Source organism: Hyla sarda, chromosome 4, assembly GCF_029499605.1.
Source record: "Hyla sarda isolate aHylSar1 chromosome 4, aHylSar1.hap1, whole genome shotgun sequence".
Classification (NCBI taxonomy): domain Eukaryota; kingdom Metazoa; phylum Chordata; class Amphibia; order Anura; family Hylidae; genus Hyla; species Hyla sarda.
Window position 1 is genome coordinate 147491425 of NC_079192.1, and position 22395 is coordinate 147513819.

At 42.5% G+C, this 22395-nt stretch overlaps 1 protein-coding gene across 1 annotated transcript in view; it reads left to right on the forward strand.

Annotated features, from left to right (window-relative positions):
- The window catches only part of LOC130368547 (protein unc-13 homolog B-like), a 350187-nt gene that overhangs the window by 263904 nt on the left and 63888 nt on the right, over window positions 1–22395 (forward strand). The window contains exon 8 of the mRNA XM_056572347.1: window positions 8014–8077. Within this exon, the coding sequence (XP_056428322.1) occupies window positions 8014–8077 (64 nt within the window). The remainder of the gene's footprint in view (window positions 1–8013; window positions 8078–22395) is intronic.

Sequence of the window (22395 nt, forward strand, 5' to 3'; positions counted from 1 at the left end):
CTTCAGGCAGGTGGAAGGATCAGAATCATAGCTGAGGCAGGTAGACAGAAGAAAACGGTCTCTTTTGTAAAAATGATGTTTTGTGCACAAGTATGTATTGAGGATATGCATTATGTAAAGCTTAGCTTTTAATAATATGCTTAGGATAAAATATATGGACCTATTTTTTTTTTTTTTAAATCAAGCAAAAGAAAAGTTGTGCAAAAAATACCATGTGCCACCTACACCACCAAGTATTGATGTTATGCAAAGATCTCTAAAATATGGAAGGGAACAACGTATGGTCTATTGTAACAGGTGGGGGTAAAAACTTCCCCTGTAAGGCCCTACTCTTGCATTATTAATTCCCTTCTTGGCAAGTGTTACTCGCCCTAAAAAGGGCCGCCCACACAGGGCTCCATATTTCCACCTACAAACAGCGCTGCCATCAGGGGGGTACAACCAGTATCCCAGTAAGGGACCCGGAGCCCCAGGGGGGCCCGACTGGGCTCAAACCTTCTTTTTTTTTTCTTTTGCGAATCACTCAGTTACTGTCACTCACTAGCCACTGGTGGGTGTCACTATACAATGACTGACTGACTGTACTCTTTACAGGCAGTCAGTCACACCAGAGAGGGGGGACTGCCGCTATCATCACGTTAATTTTATTTCTTTTTTTTTAATTACTGAGGCTCGATCAGCCAGTCCCAGCCCTGCCCTGTCTGCAGCTGTGGTCCGGATCGGGGGCTGGAGCAAGAGGGAGCGCCATGTGGCTGCAGCTGGAATGAGACGTGCCTGTGTGTGGCCGTCAGTTACCAGCAGGCCAGTGAAGTCGGCCCACGTGTCCCTCCTCTCCCTACCTGGCGCCGCAATAGAGGAGCGGAGCGGCCGGCTACACTGCACACAGGTACTAACTTATATGGGCACATTGTATGTTTGTATGATGGCTGTGTGTGTATGTATATAGGGGCTGTGTATGTGGGCAGTGTATGTTTATGGGGCTGTGTTTGTGTGTATATGGGGGCTGTTTATGTGTGTGTATTTAGGGGCAGTGTATGTGTGTATATGGGGGCTGTGTATGTGTGTGTATATTGGGGCAGTGTATGTGTATGGGGCTGTGTATATGTGTATGGGGCAGTGTAGATGTGTATGGGGGCAGTGTATATGTGTATGGGGGCATTGTATATGTGTATGGGGCCGCGTGTGTGTATGGGGCTGTGTATGTGTGGGTATATAGGGGCAGTGTATGTGTATGGGGCAGTGTATATGGTATGGGGCTGTGTATGTGTGTATATGGGGGCTGTGTATGTGTTTATATAGGGACAGTGTATATGGTATGGGGCTGTGTATATGGTATTGGGTTGTGTATGTGTGTATATGGGGGCTGTGTATTTGTGTGTATATAGGGGCAGTGTATGTGTATGGGGGCAGTGTATATGTGTATGGGGCAGTGTTTATGGAATGGGGCTGTGTATGAGTGTATATGGGGTCTGTGTATGAGGAGTGTGTGTGGGGGGCTGTGTATGGGGGGCGGAGGGGCTGTGTATGTGGTTGTGGGGACTTTGTGTGTGTGTAGGATTGCCACCCAGACGGTATTTTTAATTTGGCGCCAGTAATTTAATATGAAAAATACCAGAATAAAATTAACCCCGGATGCAGCAGTGCAACCGCCTCTCACTGTACTAATTGGCTGGGGCCCCAGATGCTGAACAGGCATCGCTGAGGCCACTTTAAATCAGTGAGTTGCAGCAGTGACGAGTGAGGTCCTCTTGGGCCGAGGACCCGCGCAGGAGGACGTCACTCGTCACTGTCTGTGCCGCCGTAACTGAAAGCCCACCGGTGCCAACAGACTGCCTCTAGACTGCCTCTAGGTACAGGCAGCTCTCTAGACCGCCAGCGAGGAAATAAAGGAGGGGGTCAAATTAAAATGCAAAGTATGGTGGGGTGAAGTGGGGTGGGGTAAGGTATTGTTGGAGTTAATCAATTAAATCAATCAATTTAAATGGCATTTTAATTGATCTGAATCAGGAAAGTGTCAATTAAAATGGCACAGGAGGATCAGGAGGGGACTGAAATTATCCCCTCTGATCCTCCTGGGCTATTTTTTTATTCCCCCCCCCCCCCCCCCTCTGATCCCCCTGTGTCATTTCAATCCTTCCCCTCTAATCCCTCCTGTGCCATTCCAATCCCCCTTCTGACCCACCTGTACCATTTCAATCCTCCCATCTGATCCACCCTGTGTCATTTCAATCCCCCCTCTGATCCCCTGCGTATCATTTAATTCCCTCCCCTGTGCAATTTCAACTGCCCCCCTCTGATCCCTCCCCTGTACTATTTTAATCCCCTTCTGATTCCTCTGTGCCATCACGTGATGCGACGTGTATGGGCATGGGCGTAGCTTCCTGTGATGTCACACACATATAATTAGTTATGCAAATTACCATGGCAATTTTTGGAAAAAAGGTGGCAACTCTATGTGTGCTAAAGGAAAGTGTATGCGTGTATTGTGGGCTGAGTATGTGTGTGTGGGGGCTGTGTATATGTATATAGGGGCTGTGTATATGTATATGGGGGCTGTGTATGTGTATATGGGGGCTGTTTGTGTGTGGGGGCTGTGTATGTGTGTGGGGTGAGATGTGTATAGGGTCTGTGCGCACATGCGTGTTAGGCAATATTGATGTGGAGTTTGTATAGAGTTGGGGATGGTGCTTTCGAAAGGAGCCTAAAATGTATGTCCATCAGGTTCTGCAGAAACAAGTCAGAGCTGGGAGAACTCTTCATGGAGGTCCAGACCCGATTGAAAAGGAAAGGAAATTTGAACGACTCCGATCAGAGAAGACGTCGCCTGTGAGTCATGTCATTGTAATCACCTACACTGTCAGCAGACACTTTCTGGATTCTACCTCTGTAGGGTCAGTGGGGGAGATTTATCACAACCTGTAGAGAGGAAAAGTGATGCAGTTGCCCATAACAACAATCTGATTGCTTCTATTGATTTTTCAAAGGCTTTCTTAAAAATTAAAGAAGCCACCTGATTGGTTGCTATGGACAACTTTTCCTCTCACAGGTTTTCATAAACTTCCCCCAGTATGTGGGAATATTCACAATTTTTTGGGGCAGTTTTACAGTAACCAGAATAGGGTATATTTGATTATAACAGAGTGTGGCACAGTTACATTCTTTGCAGGACAGTGTTTTACTGCACTGCCCTCTGCTGTAATCTAATTAAAAATACATTATCAGAAAAAGTAAATTTGGTGGGGGGGGCGGGGGTCCCTGGGGGCAGACTCAGGGACAGGCCACCAGGGGGAAGGGGGTCCAAGCCTTAACCTGTGTAAGGGGCCCCAAAATCTCTGATGGAAGCCCTGCCTACAATCACTGCCATTTCCCAGGGTTTTTAGGTGAAAATAGGGATTGGTTCCTGTGTGAGGTCTCCCTTTGTAGGGCGAGTAACACTTGCCAAGAAGGGAATTAGTAATGCGAGTGTAGGGCCTTACACAAGAAGTTTTTACCCCCACCGGTTGCAATGAACCATGCATTGTTCCCTTCCACCTTTTAGAGGTCTTTGAATCACATCAATACTTGGTAGAGTAGGTAGCACATAGTGTTTTTTGCACACCTTTCTTTTTGTTTGATTACAAAAAAAATTTGGTACATACATTTTATTTTTTTCCTAAGAATATTATTAAAAGTAAAATTTTACGTGATGCATATCCTCAATAATTACTTGTGGTCTGATGCGGCGGAATGTCTATAACCGGGGAGCAGTGGCTTAAATGTTTTGTACTATCCATATATGTGAAGTGTTGGTGTGGCACCATGGTCAATCTATTCTGATGCACCTGGCATTGGTGGGTGAAAATTCTGGCTCATCCATGCCTGATTCATCTTCACAAAGATCAGTCTCTCCACATTTTTCGTGGACAGATGAGTTCTCCTTGGGGTGACTATGGGTCCCACCGCACTAAACACCCGCTCTGATGGCACACTACTGGCCGGACAGGACAGCTTTTCCAGGGCAAACTGTAAGCTGCGGCCACAAATCAATTTTGGCTGCCCAGAAGTCCAGCGCATCTTTAAAGTGTGTTGGCATGGTCATATCAAGGTATGCCAAGACCTGCTGCTTCAGGTCCTGCTCCAGGTCTACCTGCTGCTGATGAGTTGCTTCACTATGCCGGTGAAGAAAGCTACTCATCAGCGACTGTAGAGTTAGGCTGCTGCTGATGGAGCTGGTACTGCTCCTGCAACCCCACCCCTCCCCAGCAGCCATGGCAGTGGAAGGTGAGCGCAGAGGGCCCCCCGAGTCAGACCTGTGAGAGGATGGCGCAGATAGCCAACTAACTACATAGGATGTCTCTGTTGTAGGTCAGTTTGTCCTCCCTCTCAGTGTGTGTAAAAAGGGCTACTATTTCGTGCTGGTAGTGAGGGTCCAATAAGGTGGAGAGCCAGAAGTCATCTCGCTGCCAAATGGTGACAATTCGGCAGTCACTACGCAAGCAAGTGAGCCTGCATCGTGCCATTTGTACAGGGACTCCCTGTCTCCATCTCCACTGCATACTGCCACGGTGTCTGGGACCAACGGCTTGAGAGCGTGGATGTGGAACCGGCGTGACCTTTCCAAGTTGCTGTTGTGGCTGTGCAGGAACCACGTTCACCCAGTCGGCCGTTAAGGACATGTTTTGTCACTGACCGTAGTTACAGCTCCTCACGTCGGTGCTGCAGTGCACCTTGGAACACACCGACAGGCTCAAGGACTGGCCCACCTTCTGTTCCACGAAATTGTGCAGGGCTGGTACTGCCTTCTTCACAAAGAAATTATGGCTTGGGACTCTCCGACTCGGCTCGGCACAAGCCATCAGTTCTCTGAAAGGTGCAGAGTCCACTACTTGAAAAGGGAGGGACTGCAGCACCAGCGACCTGGACAGGAGCACATTCAGCTTCTGCGCCATGATGAGTGGGCGCATAATACTGTTGTCTCTTGGACATGGCTTCGCCAATTGATTTCTGGCGGAATGACTGATTCGAAGTAGGAGGAGCAGGAGCATCTAACGACAGAAGACGGGTAAGACACACAGCTCCCTTCGCCTGAGGTGGTGGAGCTTTGGCTGGCTGAAACAGAGAGTGGCATGCCAGTGGGTGATGCAGCAGGCTGGACCACAACATCCCAGGCCATTTTATGGTGATGCTGCATATGTTGACGCAGGGCCGTGGTGCCAACATTGGGATCCTGGCAACACTTCACCTTCTGCCAACACATCTTGCATGTGGCCAGGTTAACATTCTCTTGCTTGATAAAAAACTGCCACACCGCCAAGAAGCTGATTTTCCCACCAACAGTCCGCACTGATTGACTGCCACTGCCGCCGACTCCTGGGACCCGTGTTCCTCTACCTCCCGTGATAGTAGTCTGCCGCAAAGCAGGTGGTCTACCCCAGGCATGTTTGGCAACAGACTTTGCACTTCTGCCACAATGCTGAGTGCCAACCATGCTATCACTTTGCTGGCTCAGCTGCTGCCTCACGGGCAACCTGCAACCCTTTTCTTTTGATGATGATGAATCACCTTCTGCACCTGGCTCCCAAGTGCGATCGGCTTCCTCATCATCGAGTTGTGTCTGCACGTCACTGATGTCTTCCTCAGGTTCCTTAGCAGTGTCTGCTTCAGGAGCCTGAATGCTCGCAACTCCACCTACCACGCCACTCTCATCCCTACTTGCCCGCCTAGCGGAGGAAGCGGCAGATGTCTCCTCCACTTCTTGGCTGGGCAGTAGCTGCTGACTCTTCTCTAGTGGATCATCCTCACTAAATAGTGGAGCTGAACCCACAGCATAAGATACTTCTGTGGGGGAGAGAACAGCCAAGGACAGAGGCTATAGGAGGACAGGGACTGCTCCCGGCGCATGCTAACTGAAGGTTGTGTCTGAGGAACCCATCGACTGTTGACTGAGGGTGTCAGATGTGACTTGTGATGAAGGGGATGACCGTGTTAACAATCGATGACAGCAGATGGGTTGCTGGCCAAGACACGACCGCTAGCTGATACCGGGAGCTCAGGCCTCTCGCTGCGATTCCTGCTGCCCCTCTCCCCTAGTCTGCTGCAACCTCTGCCTGATTAATTTAGGCCTCTGCCACTCCTCTGTGCACTTCCTGGCACTTCTCTGCTTGACATACTTAGTGCGTATATGAGGGAAGGACAGTACGCTCCACTATGCTTAAAACAGTATTTGTCTTCAACACCAGCTGGTGTGTACTTTTGGCTGACCTATCACAGTATTTAGTTGAAACGGAATTTTTTTTATTGTGCGACAAAATTGATTAAAAAATGCCCTTTTGTAAATTTTGGGGGCTTCCGTTTCTACGCAGTGCATATTTCGGTAAAAATTACAGCTTATCTTTATTCTGTAGGTCCATATGGTTAAAATGATACCCTACTTATTTAGGTTTGATTTTGTATTATTTCTGAAAAAAATCATAACTACATGCAGGAGAATTTTTTTGCGCGTCTACGTCATTGACTGTGCGGTTTAATTAAAGATATATTTTTATAGTTCAGACATTTCCGCACCCGGCGATACCACATATGTTTATTTTTATTTACACAGTTTATTTTTTTTAATGGGAAAAGTGGGGTGATTCAAACTTTTATTAGGGAAGGGGTAAAATAATTTTTTATTTTATTTTTTTACACTTTTTTTTTTTTTGCTGTGTTATAGCCCCCCCTGGTGGCAATTATACTGCACATACCGATCTTATACACAGATCATTGCCATGCATTAGCACGGCAAAGATCAGTCGATTGCTCAAGCCTGAATTTCAGACTTGGAGCAATCAATCGCCGATCGGATGCGATGGAGGCAGGTAAAAGACTCTCCTTCTGCGTCCTAGCTAATCGGGACATCGCTATTCCATCGCGATGGTCCCGATCACCGGGCGAAGGGCGTACCTGTCCTTAAGAGGTTATGACTTTAACAGGAACAAAATAGTACACCACTTAGATGTACATATGTGATATGCACTTATGAGGGGAGGACAATGCGCTCCAGTATGCTTAAAACAAAATCAGCAGTTCACACCAGTGCTGCAGCACATAGTCGCTGTGTACTACACCCAAAATTGCACTTTCTCTCAATCTCACTCCTTTCCCTATCAGTGCTTCAAGGCTGAATTTGGGCTTGAGGTGAATCGCTGCTGTAAAAAAGCTATTCTTTGCAAAACACTGCTCTCTCTTCCTCTCTGCAATAGAACGCTGATGTGACTGGGAGGTGAATTGCTGCTGTAAAAATGCTTTTCTGTGCAACACACACTGCTGTCTGCCCCCCCCCCCCCCCTCTCTCTCTCTCTCTCTCTCTCTCTCTCTCTCTCTGCAACAAAAGGCTGAAGTGACTGGCTGCAAGATGGCTGCCAATTATATAGGGCTGTGACATCACATTGGTGGCTGGCATCTGATAGGCTGCATGCTGCATGTGATTCAGGTTCATCCCGCCGACCCTTTCTCCCACCTTCCCAGGATTCATTGCCCCATGTCCCCACATGTAGATCTGCCATTTTAGATGCCCTGGAGCCTGGACCACACTAAATGGAGTTTAATGAAGCAACTTGCTCGATCGAATCGCAGCGATATTCGCATTTGTTGCAAAATTAATTTTCCCTGATATTCGTAACAAATTCGGATTCATCAGATTCGATTCACTCATCCCTAAATACGATCACCATGATTCCGTATATTATTTTTTAAGTTCTTGGTTGGGTTGCTGTGCCCACTCAAAGAAAGAGATGAATACTGTAATGTGAGAAAACTGATTTAAAATGCATATTTTATGCATAAAATGTCCCCTATATTTAACCCTATGGAATATAGAGCACAACCTGTCACACTAATACAAAAAACACATATGGGTATAAAGTAAATAATATTGTTTTAGCCCAATGACTATTCAATATCTAATGAATAAATTAGATTTTCATGACATTTATTTCCCTGTTATGTTGGCAATGTCTTATTCCTTTATGATAAATATCAATTTCTGTCCTTTAGGAATGAAGATGCAGTTTTCACAAGTAGCATTGCAAAAGAAAGATGGAGCAGAGCAATACAAAAGGTAAGGCAATACCCCTATTTACAGTCTACTGTAGAAAATAAAAATTATTTTACTTTTGATTTCATGCAAATAATCTTTTGTGTTTTTTTAATTTTTATCTAGCCTAAATCTATAATTCATAAACTGCATCTTCATATTAAATTTCTATTGTAGGAATATTTTCTAGTATGTAATAACAAAAAAAGTATTTAATTATTCATTTATCCAAGCCCAAAAGTCCCTCATTCTTTTAAACTGTACAAATCTTAAAGGAAACATATTGTCAGGAAATGACCTATTGTTCAAGTTTTTATGTTAAAATTATTTTAAGAAATAAATTATACATTTTTTGTTCAGTCTCAATTATATTTAAATAAAATCCTGAAACTTTCACAGTGGCCACTGTTTGCCACAATAAGGCTACATTACAATGAAAAGGCAACATCTCTAAAATACGCTGTGGATTTGTTACATGTGACCCTACCCTTAAAGGGGTACTCTGGTGGAAAACATTTTTTTTTTTTTAAATCAACTGGTGCAAAAAAGTTAAACAGATTTGTAAATTACTTCTATTAAAAAAATCTTTACCCTTCCAGTACTTAATAGCAGCTATATGCTACAGAGGAAATTCTATTCTTTTTTTTGTCTTGTCCACAGTGCTCTCTGCTGACATCTGTATTAGGAACTGTCCAGAGCAGGAGAAAATCCCCATAGCAAATCTATGCTGCTCTGACTAGCTGTGTTAGCAGAGAGCAGTGTGGACAAGACAAAAAAGAAATGAAAAAAAATAATAGAATTTCCTCTGTAGAATACAGCAGCTGATAAGTACTGGAAGGGTAAAGATTTTTTTTATAGAAGTAATTTACAAATCTGTTTTACTTTCTGTCACCAGTTCATTTACTCCACCGGAGTACCCCTTTAAGGTAATTAGGGCAGTTTACATTGTCCCTTTCCTTTAAAGAGGACCTGTGACCAACCCCCAAAATTTTAGATTTTACTGTCAATAAATATCATTGTGCTTCCTGATCACACACCTTAATACAGTTTCTAGATACACCCTTCCGTTCTTTTGCTATGTGGGTTTATAGCTTGTTTGACAATTCAGGGAATCAGTCAGATGGGTGTAAACTTAATTTTAATGATCAGGGTGACTATTAGGTGATGGGTGGTATTATAAAGTCAGGGAGTGTGAATGTTGTACATTGACATGTGTATATGAGTAATAAATACTCCCTTAATGTATAATCCCACCAATCACCTGATATTTACTCCTATTAAAATAAAGCTCATGTCAACTGACTGATTCCCTGAATTGTCAGACAAACCCAAATTTCTTGGCAATAGAAGGGAAAATGAAGAAACTGTAAAAAGGTTTGCGATCAGGACACCATAAGCTATTTAAAGATAATGCAATCTTATTTTTGGGGAGTTGGCCACATGTCCTCTTTAACAATGGCCTCTGCTCAGATCACAGAGCATGCCTATACCATTCTCCTCTGGAAGTCAATTAGTCCTTCCCAAACTGCAAGTTCTTACGGTCCTTATGGCCAACTATAAAGCATACCACAGAATTGCTTTAAACAGAGCAAGAAAGATGGCCACCCATATAACTATGCACATAAAATTAATAAATCTACAACCAGAAAAAAACAGACAAAAAAGGTTTTCAGCCAAAACACACATAGGTGTAGATGTCATCCACATGGTCTCCTTTAAGGTTCTGCTGGTCAAGTTATACATGTATACGTTATAATATTCACAGCCTAGGTGAGTAGAACTACTTATAGTACTACTTAATAGCAAGCCCAATGCTAATTATACCTACCTTAATACACTGATACATTCCTTTTTTTTTTTTTTTTACCTCGTGTTAGATTTGATCTGTGACAAATGCTGAACACTATCCATTTTTTTTTAAAGTCCCTATACTAGGCAGCATTGTGTTATCAGCATACATTGTTATACATGTTTATAATATATGGTGTTCCCCCACATATAGTTAATGTATAAACCCACATATAGTTTAATGTATCTAAAATACCATGCATCTATGTTTTATAGAGGGGGATTTTGTTGTATAAATTATGCATTATTTCTCAGTTAAAAAATTAAGCTATTTTTTATCACTTGGTTTATGTGTATACTTTCTAAACGGTTATTTTGGTATGGGATATACTTTATAATATTGCCTTGAAATCATGTGTATGTGGGGGGGGGGATGTTATCTTGTTTGTACATGTGGGGCTCATTTGTAAAATTTTATTTATTACATAGGATTAACAAAAACATGATTTTACTTTGTGTAGGTTTGAATTATATTTAGTCTGCAGCCTAGTGATAGTTCTTATAAAGGAACAGTATGACTTTAATTAAGATATGTATGTATCTCCTGCTGTAATTGGTTTAGCTACATGCCATGTTTATGACTTTATTGCTTTGGCTGCAATATCTTAAAATATAGTACAACTTTACAACCCATAAATCATTATTGTTAAAAACATATTCCTGTGTTTAAATATATTAGAACTTTACAACACATAAATCATTATTGTTAAAACTATATTCCTGTCTTTAAATATATTAGAACTTTACAACCTATAAATCATTATTGTTAAAACTTTATTCCTGTGTTTAAATATATTAGAACTTTACAACCTATAAATCATTATTGTTAAAAATATATTCCTGTGTTCCAATATATTGAATACATTGCTGGAGCTGGAAAAATAAGTAAATAAATAAATAAATAAATACATACATATATATATATATATATATATATATATATATATATATATATATACTAACCCCCTGTAGCTCCCACTGCAGCTCTCATTGTGGCTCCTTTTGCCCCCCTCCCCCCTCATTGCTTAAGTTTTCTGCCTGCTTCAGAAAAAAAAAAGGTTGGAGCAGGACCTGCCCAATCACTGGCTATATTGGTGTCCCATTTTGGCCAGTGATTGGCTTAAAGGGGTACTCCACTGACACAGCGTTCGGAACTATTTGTTCCGGACGCTGGGTGCGGGCTGCGGGGGTTGTGATGTCACAGCCAGGCCCCTGTTGACATCACACCATGCTCCCTCAAATGCAAGTCTATTGGAGGGGGTGTGGTGGCTGCCACGCCCTCTCCCATAGACTTGCATTGAGGGGGTGTGGCATAACATCATAAAATGTTCCGAATGCTGGGGCAGTGGAGTACCCCTTTAGCAGGCAGGTCCTGCTCCAAACTCTTTCAGAAGATGGCAAAAGAGAGTAGCAATAGGGGACCAAAAGGAGCAGCATAAAAAACTGCAGGGGTAGGTAAGTATCTTTTTTTTTTTTTATGTCAGCCTCAGCAATATCAATTATTTTATAGCACCAAAATATCCCTTTAATGTTCTTTATTATCTTAATCAATGTAAATAGTGTTGGATGCCACTATTAATATTTTAGAGCTAATTTTTTTACGCATAATCTGAATCATATGAATAAGGATTCTTTCACACTTTCACTCATTGGGGGAGCCAGGGAGAATAGCAGGATAAAAAATACTGCTTGCGCCATATTTGTCTGTCGCTATTCCCCTAAAGAAACAAAGGCGCCTGTCAGCCCCCATAATACTAAATGGGAGTCATAGGGACCCGTTGTTGCCCGTTGCTCCCTATCACGAGAACGGACATTAAAGTCACAAAAGAAAAAAAAAGGAGACTTTAACAGCCGTTCTTGACAAGGAGCAATGGCAGTGTGAAAAAGGCCTAAGAGAACAATAATGCAAAGATGATATCTCATGTATAAAATTATTTCTACTGTGGTTCTTACCCTCATATGCATGTTAGGAAGTTAAATGGTATAAAAGTCTTGCCTTTGTAGCACAAAATAACTGGTCAGACTGAAAACTTTATGCAAGCTCTTTACCCTATTGGTGGTTAAAGGGGTACTCCGGTGAAAACCTTTTTTCTTTTAAATCAACTGGTGGCAGAAAGTTAAACATATTTGTAAATAACTTCTATTAAAAATTCTTAATCCTTCCAGTACTTATTAGCTGCTGAATGCTACAGAGGAAATTCCTTTCTTTTTGGAACACTGATGACATCACGAGCACAGTGCTCTCTGCTGACATCTCTGTCCATTTTAGCAACCATGCATAGCAGATGCATAGCAGAGGTATCCCACTAAGGACAACAATAAATTAAGCATTATTATTATTATTATAATAACGTCAGCAGAGAGAACTGTGCTTGTGATGTCATCAGAGAGCATTCCAAAAATAAAATAATTTCCTCTGTAGTATTCAGCAGCTAATAAGTACAGGAAGGATTAAGATTTTTTAATAGAAGTAATTTACAAATATGTTTAACTTTCTGACACCAGTTGATTTAAAAGAAAAAAGGTTTTCACCGGTGTACCCCTTTAATGAAATAAAAATATTGTCTTGCCTAAAGGCTCCGTGATGTACGCTTATGTCAGGATGGTAACATAGGCACAGAAGCCGTGCCTGCATGTTTAGCGTGGGGATTGATGACTGGGCTTCTATAATAACAGTAAGGATTAGAGAAATTCTGGTCTTGATTATTTAGCCCCTGAGGTCCTGCAGCCTCTTAGCCAGGGGCAAACACAAGGGAGGTTTTATGTTTTTCTCACTCTCTTGTGCCCCTTTTAACTTTATGATGAAGTAATAGAGTCCAGAGTCGCCAGCTCATACTTAAAGTGCTTAAAGTGCTGCAGGAAGACTCAATGCATGTGGGTGTAATGTATTGATATTGGTATTTATCAAAGGATTTATGTGTTTTTTTTCACGTAACTTTGGTGCAATACTTTACCACGGTGTCTTTTTGTGCCAAAGTTTGGCGCATCTTCTCCACTGTCATTTTTACAACTTTCTCAAAATCACACGTTCCTGTGTGTGATTTTAACTTTAGTCAGTAATTCATCATTTGCACCAATCGGCGCAAATCCCTGTTTTTTTTGGCGCAAATCCCTGCCAAGAAATTTTACACATGGAAAACACACTTGGCAATGTCATAAAATGTAAAGGCGTCAAAATACATAAATTTATTTTTTTTTTTCTGAAAGCAGTGATGCCTCCAGGGCTGCTCAATACTATCCTGCGACATAGTTGTCTCTGAGGGACCTTCACCCTCCGTTGAGCCAGCATTGGACATGGCCACACAGGTTCAGGAAAGGTAAGCACTAAAGCAGTGGTCTCCAACCTGTGGACCTCCAGATGTTGCAAAACTACAACTCCCAGCATGTCCGGACAGCCAATGGCTGTCCGGGCATGCTGGGAATTGTAGTTTAGCAAATCTGGAGATCCGCAGATTGAAGACCACTGCACTAAAGTAACAAAAAAAAAAAAAAAAACTACCCAAGTTGAAAATAAAATCCATTTCACATGGTATAAATCCCATAAATCCCACAAAAGAAAATAACTCACGTCGCTTGCTGATATACTGCAGGAGGGACTCCGAAATGGCTGCTCTACAGGGTAAAATACGCGTCCTCTGTGGTGGTAAGTTCTGTATAAAAGGCGCTGTGAACAGCTGATTTCAACATTTGAGCCAAAATTACTAACAACTTGCACCAAGTGATAAATTTGGTACATGTCCACGAAAACCAAAGTGGAAAAAAAAGGGTAAAAAGAAACGGTCAACAGGTAAAATTGATAAATACCCCCCATTATCTGGCCTGCTTGTGCTAACAGCACCGCCACAGCCTGGAAGAGGCTTGCAGCCTGAGCAGCAATGTTCATCATGGCAATCGGTTTAGATCACCATTCGTTTTCTGTACTGGCATTTTTTACTGTATGTAGGCACTAAGAGGACATTTTATGTGTGGGGCACTAATAAAGCAATTTCTGTGTGGAGCAGTAAGGGGTAACATTGTTCATAGGTAGCACTAAGGGGACACTTTAACTGTGTTGGGAGCAGTATTACTGTGCATACACAATGGAAGCACTATAACAATCTAGGTGCACTGTGTTTTTAGAGGGTAACTATAGTCATGATGGCAAAAGGAGCAGTAACAGGCACAGGATAGTGCTATAAAATGCGCCAGAGAATGGGAAGTGTTTATACAGGGTAGAGAATCGGCGGAGTGGGTGCTGATGAAGCAGAGAGACATTCTGAAAACAAAAGTTGTAGATGAAAGAAGTTGTCATGGCAGTCTGCGCCAAGTAAACAAGTACAGTTAAAGTGAACTATTCCAATGATCTACTGTGGGTCACTGGAGGTAACTGTACTGTTATTAGGTATACAGTATGCAGCGCACAGTATATTGCCACAGTAAGTCTTTGCACATTGTGCCGATTGGCTATCTTCCTTTGTTTCTGATAATTGTCGTACAACCATAGTGCTTTTTTTACAGTTTGTGACATTCGTTTTTTTCCTAATTACCATTGCACTGTTGATGCATAGGAATATTTCATATATAAGCATAAGGAATGCTTGACAGGTTCATGTAACAAGAATATCTCTTTAAAAGGCTAAAAATAATATACATATGCTGCTGTCTTTGATATACATTGATACTATACTCTTTACAGGAGGTCTAATAGCCCAGCTTTAGAAAACATTAGAGACGTTATTAATGTCTGATAGTAAACTGCTTGACCTACACAAATGGTCCAAGTATGCAGCCATAAATGTGACAAGATGCATTTATTCGCATAGGAGTGATTCAGAGCGCTCCTATAAATGTCATCTAGGCCAGGCCCATTGGTAATGTTGTTAAGAAAGCCTAGTTTAGAATACAAATTCAACTGGAATGATGTCCACTATACACTATGTACATTATACACGATGTAGCTATAAAGATAGATGAGTGATCAACCCGCTTCCTTCATTTCCGTATTTAGTAGATGGGATTCTTGCATTGTGGCTTTTTGTGTCACAATAGTTATATTCAACAGGTAAAGAGGTGATGATTTACACAAACTGCAGTATGGGGGAGCTGGAGGATTTGGAAGAAAACTGGTAAATTCCAGTTGAAACAGTAGTTAAGATTAATTATATAAAACAGCACAGAAAAACAGTACAGTGACCCCTCGACTTATGATGGCCTCGACATATGATCATTTCAACATATGATGGCCTCTCAGAGCCCATCGTATGTTGAAGGCAGCCTCGACATATGATGCTGCTGTGTGTCGGGGCCATCGTACAAACAGTTATCTGACAGCGCTGACAACTTCAGCAACTGACAGATAGTTGTTTAATGTCCCCGTGTGCCCCGTTCTGCCTCCTGTTACTCACATGCTGTTCTGCTAACTCATACAGGCTTCCACTGTGAGCTCCGTGTAAGCCCCCCCCCCCCCCCCAGTGCCGCCATAGCCAATAGCCTGCAGCATCTTGCTGCAGGCATCCAATGAGCTGCTGGCTGCCCTCCCCTTCCTTTATTAAGGAGCTGTAGTCGGCAGGATCATAATGGAGGACATTCTGTCCCCCCTGAAGATATTTAAAGAACTGTACAGTACTGTATGCGATGTCAAACATCACATACAATACATATACACACACTATACGCCCCATACATCAATGTTTCCCTATCAGTGTGCCTCCAGCTGTTGCAAAACTATAACTCCCAGCATGCCCAGACAGTCAATGGCTGTACATGCATGCTGGGAGTTGTAGTTGTGCAACAGCTGGAGGCACCCTAGTTTGTTAAACACTCCCCATACACTCCACATACAATGGTTATCCCAGAACCAATTAGCAGTTTCCCATAGAGATATGTATTCAACATACAATGGTTCCGAGGCCCCAGAACCAATTACCATTTTTACATAGACATATGTACTCGACATATGATGGTTTCAACATATGATGGTTCTCCTGGAACCAATTAATATCATATGTTGAGGGACCACTGTATATGAAAACAAGCTGTCATTCAAAGAACCCTATAAAATATATAGCCAAAAGAGCATGCACACCACGTTTTGATCCTTCAGTGGCTGACTGGCAGAAGAATTCCAAAACCCGCTGCTGCTGTACCCATGTTGCACCCCATTTAATTTAATGAGCCAGATGGAGTCAGCTACTGAGTCCAGTTAGGTAACTTTCCAACCATATCCAGCTTCTGGCTTGGACTGAAAATTGCAGCAGAGCAAGGTTTTCAGCCATATACAGGCAGAAAATGAACCAACTGGAGTAACTAGCTGATGCCATCTGACTCTTTGAATTGAATGGGGTATGACATGGGTGCAGCAGAGATCCGGGGGTTACTGGTTTAGAAATTCTCACTGGAGGCTCAGAATGTGGTATGAATGCATCTTAAGATGTATCAGATAACACAGAAAATACACATTGCTTACAGATAAATAAAAAAACATTAAAATGTGGCATTCCACTTCAAGGCTGGTTTCACACTAGCATTTGCTGCCTTTTTTTATTCTTTCACTTTTAACTGGTGGGACTAGAACTGGATTGTGTACCAGTTGAAAAGGACACTGAAAAATGAAAAAAGGAATCTGATTGGTTGCTATGTTCAACTCAGCAACTTTTCCTCCGGATACGTTTTGATAAATCCCCTCCAATTACTTTCTCTCTTACTTTTATGGCCAATCAAAGCACATGCTGCTCTCTTCTATGCCATAGTGCTGGAGAAATGACACTGGTATTTATACAAGGGACAGTGCTACGGAGCTGGATGTGGATCCTCTAACCTGTGTGGCTGATGACTCGGAGCGTATAGGGGAGCAGAGTCTAAGGTGCCGCTGGTCTTCACCAGAGCCTGCCGCAAGGCAGTATGGGCTTGCTGCGGCAGGCAAGACCCAGGTCACTACCCCTGACACGGCTCGACCACACAGGTAGCTGGATACCGAAGGTTAAGGCGTAGTCAGACATAACAAAAGGTCAAGGCAGGCAACAAAGGTGCAAAGTCAAATAACGTAGCGGGAAGGTCTGGACACACGGATAAGGAAAACAAGCAACAAGGAATGCTTAATCTCAGGCTAGTGGCACTAAAGATCCGGCAGGGAAGAGGGGGAGGTGCAGGAACTTATAGACAAGTGTCAGGTGTGTGACATAATTATGGGCGCATTGGCCCTTTAAATTTGAGAGCTCCAGCGCTGAGAAGCAGCAGTGGATGAGTCAGAGGAGTATGTTCTCCCTATTTTTGTGTGGGTTTCCTTCAGGTACTCCAGTGTCCTCCAAAACATACTGGTAGGTTTATTTGGAATTGTTATTGTGACCCACAATAGGGACAGGGACCGATTTTAGTAATGACAAGCTCTGTATAGCATAGCCAAATAGATGGGTGCTATATTAATAAGGGAATAAATATTGTTATCACAACCACTTGGTGGTCAGACATAGATGCACATATATATATATATATATATATATATATATATATATATATATCAAGGATCGACGCAGCACTCCAAAGAAAGGTGATTTATTTTCTCATGTTAGGCAGTACAACGTTTTAGCTATACTATGGATGGACTTTGATCGGGTCTTTTAGCGCTGGAACTGCATACACCAAGGACTGATAAGTAGTGCTGCAAATTTGGATAAATATATACATATATATATATATATATATATATATATATATATATATTTTATAATCTCACTATGGATTATATTGAGCCATGAGGAAAGGTAAGGAAGGACACATCAGTATTAGTCCATACATCAAGTTGGTGGCCCTTTTCCTACTCTATTGCAGTGTTAAGCTATCGTACATAGGACATCTCCTCTCCACATGCCCCTGACTATTACATGAATGGGAAGGTGAACAGGAACACTCACACTGCCAAGAAAAGGGAAGAAATTATTTAAACTAACGGGGTACATAAAAATAGATAGGGACATTGCAAAGATAAGGACACTGCAAAAAAAATTGGTACGAAATCAAAACAGGCCCCATTATGGTGCTAGGTTTTGCCACTTGGATCCATTGGGATCCATAGGGATTGTTTTCTACTCCATTTGCACATTCTCTTCTACTTGCTAGCTGGCAATACAGTTCCTCTGCATAAGAAAGTATAAAAAAAAAAAAGCCATATAATAGTGTGAACATAAGCACAATATAATTGCATGATTGCAATTGCAGATAAGGTGAGGTGGGAAGATCATAGGCCTAACTAAAAGAAACAATGAAAAATATCAGCTATTATATAACACACAAGCAATCATAATATTTTCATCAATGTCATAAAACCAGGAATATGACATAGTACTGAATGATAGAAAATGGATTAGCAGGCTGTGGTCTACAGGAGGTGTGGGTAATAATGTTGTTATGTCCCACGATCCGGCCGCCTGCATCGGCCGCGAGCGAAATTACCCCTTGTCCCCGGCTGCCGGCGAGACTGGTATTCGCATCGCGGGACATGCCCCATGCAAATCCCAGCCCGTCACTCACCTCTTTCTCCTGCTGCCTCTGCTCTGTCTCAGCTCCGGCGCGTGCGTCCCCGTCCATTAGGAGCTCAAAAATTTAAAGGGCCAGTACGCCCATTATTATTGTGTACACCTGACCCTATCCTTTAAGTCCATGCACCTCCCACACTTCCCTGCCAGATCTTCAGTGCCCCTAGCCTGAGATTAAGCATTCCACATTGCCTCATTTTCCTTACCCGTGTATCCAGACCTTCCATTATGTTATTTGACTCCGCACCTTTGCCACCTGCCTTGACCTTCTGCTATGTTTGACTACGCTACTGCCTTATCCTTCGGTACCTCACCTTGGATTGCCCGCCCATATTGTCTCCGACCAAGGAGTCCCATTTGTCTCTAAGTTTTGGAGAGCCCTCTGTTCACGCTTTCAAGCTAAATTAGATAATAGGATACCACGCTCAATCCAATGGACAGGTCAAAGGGTAAACCAGGTCTTGGAAGACTATCTCCACCATTTTGTTTCTGCTCGTCAAGACTACTGGGCCGACCTGCTACCCTGGGCCGAGTTTTTTCCTACAACCATAGAGATTCCGAATCCACTGGGTATTCTCCTTTCTTCGTGGTCTATGGACTTCCTCCTTGTCCTCCTTTACCCCTGTCCACTTCCTCCCATGGCCGATGATCAAGTGCAGAACTTCATCTCCATCTTGCAAAAGACTTGTGACTCTCTTCAGCGTGCCACCACTCGTATGAAATCACAAGCGGACAAGAAAAGACGTCCTCCTCCCGAATTCTCTCCCGGGGACAAAGTGTGGCTGTCTTCCAAGTTCATCCGTTTTAAGGTACCATGTTATAAGCTCGACCCTTGCTATTTGGGTCCTTACAAAAATCAAAAAACGTTTAAATCCTGTAGCTTATTCTCTCCATCTGCCTTCCTAGCTTATTCTCTCCATCTGTTTTCCTTGTAGATTGGGAAGGATTTGGCCCAAAGTAAAGATTTTGGGAACTGCAGGACAACATTCTGTACTGTGACCTAATCCACAAGTTCTTGTCCTCAAAAAAAAGGGGGAGACCAAAGGGGGTACTGTTATGTCCTGCGCTCCAGCCGCCTGCCCAGGCTGCGAGCACAATGTTCCCTTGTCCCCGGCTGCCGGAGGGGCTGGGATTCGCATGTGGGCGCGTCCCTCTCACTCCTGCTGCTTCCGCTCTGTCTCAGCTCCCCATCCCATCACCATCCCTTAGGGCGTGCGCATGCCGGAGCTCAAAAATGTAAAGGGCCAGTATGCCCATAATTATTGTGTACACATGACACTATCCTATAAGTCCATGCACCTCCCACACTTCCCTGCCGGATCTTCAGTGCCCCTAGCCTGAGATTAAGCGTCCCATTTTGCCTGTTTGCCTTACCCATGTATCCAGACCTTCTGCTACATTATTTGACTCCGCACCTTTGCCGCCTGCCTTGACCTTCTGCTATGTTTGACTACGCTACTGCCTTATCCTTCGGTACCTCTCCTTTTCCAGCTACCTGTGTGGTCAAGCCATGTCGGGGGTAGCAACCTGGGTGTCGCCTGGGTGTCGCAGCAAGCCCATCCTGCCCTGCGGCGGGCTCTGGTGAAGACCAGCGGCACCTTAGAATCTGCTCCCCGATACGGTCCGAGTCATCAGCCACACAGGTTAGTGGATCCACATCCAGATCCGTTACAAATGTTTGTGTTCCCCAGTGCAGACTACATAGGGATAAAGTCAATTGTTCCTAATCATGTTGAGCTGACCTACTGAATGATCCTTCTCCTGGAGAAGCTACTATGTTAGTAGATAAATAAAACATTAGGATTCTTTTCTAGAAAGAACAACAGAGATGATGGACTAAACAAATGTTTGCAGAGCTTTGTAGGGTATGCCCTGACTGCCAGCAAGTTATAATATGTATCTCTGAGGTATATGACATTTTATGAACCATTTAGAAAAACTAAATGGTTCATAAAATGTCTGTGCCTTTTAGTTTTTTACATCTCAGGCTATCTTGACCATGAGGTTAGTGTTGTATAAATTCTGTTAGCATCTAGGCACCAAGCTTGTGTCTCTGAGCCTTGCATAATTGATGAGCAGGAGAACCGGTTAATGATAGCCATCTTGGGAGTAAATGAAAGGATAGAATAACGTATGTGCAGAATATATTGTGGCTCCAGGAGCCATGCTCTGGAGACAGTCAGTAGATGCTGCAGCATCCTAGAAGTGAAAAGCAGCTGCTGTCAGTAGTTCACTGTCTTTATTCCACCACAAGCGAAGTTAGGGCTATAATGCTGGTAGAAGAAATAATCCAGAGGAAATGAATTTGCTTTTCTGCCTTTGACATTTGTACTCTACTATTTATCCAAATGTAAAAGCGGTACATAAAAAAGTCTTAACCCCTTTTATGTGATTTTTATGTCTCCTCACATCTTTGTTGTTTTAGTGGCACAATGTGTAGCTTTTGTTTATCTTTTAGAATTTAATTGATGTCACTTTTTATGCTAAGGAAATACTAGTGAATACCAGAACATAATATTGTGTATGTAATGGGTGTATCTAATTCTGGCAGAAGGCTTAATTCCTCCAGTACTTGACTGATTCATTCTTTATTGCTATAACAATGCCTGTGACAATAGGGGGGCTTGGACAACGAGCCAATTACATCTGGCCTCAGGGTCCATGCCCTTCTCAGGTGGGCTGTGACTCACCTGCCTGTATTAGTGGTTTTTTCCCTATATTAGTCCTAATTTCTATATCTTCTACTGAACTATCTGTTGTACCTGATTCTTGCTTCTGACTTGACTATCTCTTTTACTGATGTTCTGTACTTTTGTTTCCCTCTAAGTTTTTGTTTTTTGGATTGTTCCTGGTAAACCCTTGGTTTACTGTATTCATACTTTTTTGCCTGAGTGTTGCTAACTTGAACTTTGCTTAATTATTATTGGGGCCCCTTCACTTTGTCTAGCTTAGTGACCGTCGTCCAGTTGAGGGTCGTTATTTAGGGTGGATCGTCCAAGTAGGTAGGGGCAATGATTTGGGCTAGCATCAGGGCTGCACTGCTCCGGACCCTAGAAGTGACAATATAGTAAAAATATCAAAGTCTGTCTATCTATCTATCTATCTATCTATCTATCTTGGTAATATGAAGGCAAGGAATGTGAATTATTGGCTTGGACTCTGGAATGGCTATTGTTGCTTTTGCCATCTTTTGCATTCTAGCAGGATAATAATTCAGACTGAAAAGTAATTTAGTACAACTAGCAAAGTAAAAAGGAAACGAGGGGCCTGATGAAGCGCACAAGCGCAATAACGGACCGTTGCCCATCCTCTTCCCCACCTTGTTCCACCTGACCGCTCTCCCTGTACTAACAAGATCGCTGTAAGCCGAAATGAAATAAAGAGCTGGCGATTCACATCAAGACCTGGTGAGTGCTTCATTTCTGTTACCTCGATTTGGTTTACAAAAAGGAAATGATATGCCTGTGAGATGCTGATGCTTAAATGCTCAAATGACTGTTTGACTCCCTCTCTACCCTTAAAAACGAGACCACAATGATACCGCATTGATGTTCAGTGTTACATTTCAATTTAGAGATTCTCAAAATATAAAAATATTTTTCTTGTACTGAACAGTTTTTTATATCAACCTCTGGGATTTTTACCAAAAATAAAATGTCACTTTTAGGACCAAAAATAAATACAGGTTCACTGATAAAAGCAGTGTAAATGTTATAATATTGTTAATAACAGTTATTTTCTGAGATGGCTGGAAGCTAACTAAAGAAACGTTCAGTGGCAGGCTTGTTGTGTGTCTAACCTTTGTTTGTAAACTATTCAGTGTTACAATAACAGAGTCTGTTGCCTTGTAATTCCAAAGTGAAACATTGGGATAAGTGAACATTTAGGTCTTAAAACTGATGTGCTCAGAGGAGGAAAAATAGGCAAGTGTAAGAATCTGAGTGTCTTTTATCTAATTTTGGAGCATCTTTTAAACCGCACGTC